Source organism: Pteropus vampyrus, unplaced genomic scaffold (assembly GCF_000151845.1).
Source record: "Pteropus vampyrus isolate Shadow unplaced genomic scaffold, Pvam_2.0 Scaffold68, whole genome shotgun sequence".
Lineage (NCBI taxonomy): Eukaryota > Metazoa > Chordata > Mammalia > Chiroptera > Pteropodidae > Pteropus > Pteropus vampyrus.
In genome coordinates this window covers 1,531,300-1,536,839 of record NW_011888849.1, presented here as the reverse complement: position 1 = coordinate 1,536,839, position 5,540 = coordinate 1,531,300, and the positions used below count along the sequence as shown (strand labels likewise).

Here is a 5,540-nt window from a genome sequence, read left to right as displayed (position 1 = left end):
GAAAATATTATTTTTAAAGATTTGTTTGTTTATTTTTAAAACCAGAATATACTTAAGACCGACCTTCTAAGTTCTCTGGAAACAATTTTATCCCCCACTGTGGTGTCTATAGTGAAAATCAATAGTCGACTAAAGCATATTTTCAAGACTTCATTGACAGTGGCTAATAAGGTAACAAATGTTTTGTTATCTCGAAATCAAATCGTTATTTAAGAAAAAAGCTATCTGCGGCCATACCTGGAGATTTATCTACATGCAAAACTCATGGGGTATGAGAAGGAATCTGGAGGAGGGAGAGAAAGGATGCTCTCAGCCACTAATGTAGTCAGCAGAATCATGGCTAAGAAAAATGAGAGGGAATGATCAAGATGAATGTTTTAAGTTTACAGAGTAACATATAGCATGCTATCATAGGGTGGGTGAGGAATATACACATATAAATGTATATACTCATGCATGTATATCTGCCTAAATATGCATACAATGTCTCTGGAAGTGTTTAAAAATAGCGCAATAGGTGGGAGTGTAACTGGGGTCCTAGGGGCGAGAAAAAGGGACTTTGCATCATACTGTTTCTACCTTTTATATGTTGCATGTATTCAAAAAATAAAAACAAACAATTTTTTTTAATTAAAAAAATAATTTTTTTTTTTGTTTAAAGATAGAAGATCAGAAAAAGGAAATGGATGGCTTTCTCGGTACACTGTGTAACAATCTACATGAACTACAGGAAAATACGGTTTCTTCCTTGGCCGAATCACAGAAGCTGTGTGAAAACTTAACTGAGGAACTGAAGAAAATAAAGAAAATCCATTCACAGGTATCTTATTTAGGTGGTTTGGGAAGTGTAAAAAGAAAGTTTTATGATCTTTAACTTGACCATCCCTGTTATACAATCTGAATGCTATATAACTAATTTAAAACCCTGAAAATACCATGTCCCTGTTGCTTACAACAGTAATCAATGTAAAATGATTGAGAATACTTTTCTTGATCAGTTAAAATTAGAGGATTTGCTACATGTAGAAACCTATGCTGAAGCACAGTAAGACAAACAAGACAGTACTTTCTTCACAGCAAGATGTACAGTGACACTGGAGAAATATTCTTTTGGGAGTACAATTAGAAGAAAGTGGTTATAGCATTGTAAATGAACATGTATCTACAGTTTAACTTGATAAATTGTTTTTTTCTAGGATAACATGGATAGTTACTCTTATAAACTATGCCCTGCTTTCCTCCATTTCTGTCTCATTGATGGCAGACATTTAAATTATAAATGAATATAATTCTTAATTGTTATTGATTGATTATAAATGTCATTCGTGACTTATCTTCCTCAGTATATGAGCCTTTAAACCAAAACCAAAACTTCAAACCAGGAAAGTCATCATCTATATCAGAACTATGAAAAAGAACTAGTATTCTTAAGGCCTTAGTAATGAATGTCTAAAGTTTTATTAAGTGAGGCTGTTACTATGTGACAGAACTCTCTGGTCAGTAAAACTATTGACATAATTTAGTGGGTAGTAAATGATTCTTTTGGAGAGGAAAGTGAAGGAAAGGGAACTTGTATCCATGTCATCAAAAATGAGAAGAGGAACTCTTCCAAGATTTTTAGGTGAGAATTAAAGCAACTTTAAAATAAGGTTATTTATTTTCCTGATAGGCATGAAACTTGTCATTTATTGAGCAACTCATGTGTTTATTCCTCCCACCATTATAGATACAGGTTTTATTACTAGCCCAGTTTTCTAATGAGGAAACTGAGGCTTCACAAACATCTAACAGTATTTAGAACATCTTATAGTGGTGGTGGTGATTATACTGCCTGAAAGGCGACCATTTTTGAGGGGCTCTCCTGTATTTATTTCTAGAATATATTCTTGCAATTGGAAATAGCAATTTCTCAAACTTCTGCATAGGGTATTTATTTTAAACCTGTCTAGAAATTTTTAGGTATATATTCTAAGGTAGATGAGCTTTTTATAAATTAGCTGTTTTGAAATGTTTAAAATTGGTAATCAATAGCTTAAAAACAAAACACCTATGATCTGAAAGTATTTTAGAATGTATGGTTTGATTTTCTGGCTTTAAGGAAGCAAGTTTACTAAGTGAACTATTTCTTAGATTTTCTAGAACTTGGAGTTAGCACTAACAAAACAATTATGTCAAACTCTGAATACCTGTTTACACGCAGATAGATCTAATTATACCTGCATTTCCCTCTACTCTGAGACTAGTAAAAATACAGACTTTATTGATACTAGAAGTGTTAGATATGTATTGTGAGCTGATATTTTATTCAAAGAAGTTGCCCAAGTAATGGACTGAACAGTGTAAGAATGCTGGGTGCATTTTCAGCTCTTCCTTGGTCTTTAGTGTAGCGTCTTCATTTTGCAGTGTAAGTCTCTAGTATGTGTATGCCTGTAAGAGCTTGTTTATAAATATGACAAGTATAAGCAAAGATTAAACTCTATTTACATTTTATTAATATGATCCAACTAAATTCTATAAAATGTTTCTGCTCCAGTAATTGATAATGATTTGGGGCTGCTTGACCCATGAGATTATTAGCATTACTTTTCCTTTCTGGTAGTGTTATCATTTAAGAAATTTGTTGTGTATATCTGTCAAAGTGGTCCTCAAACACAATGAGACATTTTGGTATGTTTGGTTAGTTTAGAGGTATGCTGAAAGTAATTTGTTAAAATAAACTCGCTAATTATTTACTTTTTAAAAAATCTCCATGATATTATTTTTTTAATATCACCTCTGCTGCTTCCCTTTATGGGGAAGAGGTGGAGCTAAAGATCTTTTATTAGCAATTTGTATAATTTTCACTTATGGGACAATAATTCGTGTCAATATAGAAAGAAATCTTCAAATGTCATAATTTCAGTCTCTTCCTCTCTTCACACCTTTCTTACAGGAACTTTGCCAGTTAATCGATCTTTGGGGAGAGAGATTCTGTGCTTTGGAGGAAAAGTGTGAAAACATCCAGAAACCACTTAATAGTGTCCAAGAAAATACAGAGCAGTAAGCTGTTTTTAAATTCTATTTAACTTTTCTCTGCCTGAAATTTTTTCAGAATAAAAAGCTTCAAATAGCATAAAAACAATCAACCCAGTTTCTCGTTTAACATTTTACTATGTTTGCTTTATCATTCTCATTCTTTCTCACTTTCCCCCTCCAATATTATATATTTATTTTTTTCTGCATTAGCTATGAATAAGTTATAGCTGTAATGCCCACTTTCCCCTAAATACTTCAGTGTGTACTTAAAGCAAGGATATTCTCTTATATAACCATAGTACAGTTATTTTAAATCAGAAGATTACTATTGATAACTTCTGTTACCTAATATACATACCTAATTCAAATTTTGCCAATTGTCTCACTAATGTTCCTTATAGGAAAAGAAAAAGATTTTCTCCTGGTCCAAGATTTAATCCATGATCACACATTGCATTTGTCATGCCTTCAGTCTCGTTTCATCTGGAGCAGTATTTGTCTTTCATGACCTTTCCTTTTTTTCAAGAGTATAGAATATTTAGAACAGTGTCTCTTAGTTGTGGTCGGCCTTCATGATTAGTTGCAGTTGTCAAGAGTACCACAAAACTGATGTGTTCTCAGTGAATCTTGGGTATCAAGAGGTACATGATATTTGTCTCATAATTGGTGATTTTTTAACTTTGATAACTTGGTTACAGTGTTATCCTCCAGATTTCTGCACTGTAAAGTTACTCTTTTTCTTTGCAATTAATAAAGAATTTATGGGAAGATACTTTGAAACTATATACGTATCCCATTCATCTTAGCATTTATTGATGTACATGTCTGAAACAATTACAATGGTAGTGGTTGTCAAGTGATCTTTTTTCTAATTCCATCATTTCTTCTACATTTGTTAGTTGGCATTCTACTGAGAGAAGAGGTTTTCGTTTCCCTTCCCATTTATTCTTACTCATTTGTTTATGTTAGCATGTACTCATGGATTCTTTTGTCCTCTGGGTTATTTCGACGCCAGTTATCCCAGTTTTGACTAGTGTAGGCCTCTTCAAGTTAGCTCCTGTGTCCTTTTGATATAACCTATCATTTTTGAACATTTTCTTACTTTCTGGTGTAGGAATATGTTCCAGGCTCATCTTACACTCTCTCAGCCTCAGCTCTGAAATCATACTAATAGAAACCAAGATCAGAGCACTAGGTGTGCTCACTGCTACTAGGGTGTCCTTTCTTCAAGTCTTCCCAGGTGGACACAGCTAGAAGTGTGTACATGCATATAAATATCTTTCTATTCCATATTTATGCTCCTTTTTCAGACAGTGAGAAACCTGGATCTCGTCCACAATATACTTACTTGCTCAATTTTAAAATACACATTAAGTAATTTCACAAATTTCTGACCCATACCGGTAATGAAATATATACTTACTAATTAGAACAGGGTTCGGCAAACTATGGCTGGTGGGCTAGATGCCTGTTTTTGCAAATAATTTTATTGGACACAGCCATTCGTATTTGTTATATGTTGCCTTTGGCTATCTTTGGCTACTTTTTCACTGCAAAAGTACATCACTATATAGACTTAAAGACTATATAGCCTTTAAGTCTAAAATATTAGTTCTTTAGACTTCTGAGAAAAAGTTTGCTGATTCTTGCATTAGAGTTTAATGTTGCTTCATAGCCTCATTGCTTGCCAGTCTCACTTACCATATATTCTAGTTAGATTTATTTTTTCTTTTAGAGGTTTTATAATTTTATGTAAGACTTAAATCCATGACTCATTTTGAGTTTTTTGTATAAGGTGTGAGGTTTGTCAGGGTTCAGTTTTTTACTTGTGGATATTCTAAATTCATGAAGAGAAGGATTTTCTATTATATTTACCCCTATTTTTTCCCCTTTAAATTGTTTCTTCCTGAAGTTACAAGCTTCCTTCTGTTGGTAAGCTTCCTTTAGTCTTTAAGGGTAGGTCTGCTGGCCACAAATTCTGTTTTCCTTTGTCTGAGAATGTCTGGATTTTCCAACTTATTCCTAAAAGATACTTACATTGGATATAGAATTCAGGGTTGAGATTTCTTTTCTTTCAGCACCTGGAATACATTGTTCCATTTCCTTTTGGCCTCCATGAGAAATCCTCTGTCATTTGAATAATTGTTCCCCGATGAGCAATTTCTCTGTAGCTGCTTTTAAGATTTTCTTTCTTCGTCTTTAGTTTTTAGATGTTTTTAGATGTTTGATTATAGGTTTGCTCAGCTTCTTAAATCTGTAGACTTAATGGCTTTACCAAACTTACCTTTCACCAAATTTTCATCTGTTATTTTGAACATTATTTGAACCTGTACCCTTTCTCCTCTGCTTCTAGGACTTTGATGACACAAATGCTAGATCTTTTATTATGGTCATAGGTTTCTGAGGATATAGATATATAGTCTCTTTTTGTTGTTCAGAGAGAGTATTTTATGATCTGTCTTCACGTTCACTGATTCTTCCTGTCATCTCTAACCTATTGATGAATCCGTTCAATTAGGTGTTTT

At 33.2% G+C, this 5,540-nt stretch overlaps 1 protein-coding gene across 1 annotated transcript in view; it reads left to right on the top strand.

The window, feature by feature from the left end:
• The window catches only part of KIF11 (kinesin family member 11), a 44,263-nt gene that overhangs the window by 27,741 nt on the left and 10,982 nt on the right, over positions 1-5,540 (top strand). The window contains exon 17 of the mRNA XM_011361569.2: positions 2,933-3,039. Within this exon, the coding sequence (XP_011359871.1) occupies positions 2,933-3,039 (107 nt within the window). The remainder of the gene's footprint in view (positions 1-2,932; positions 3,040-5,540) is intronic.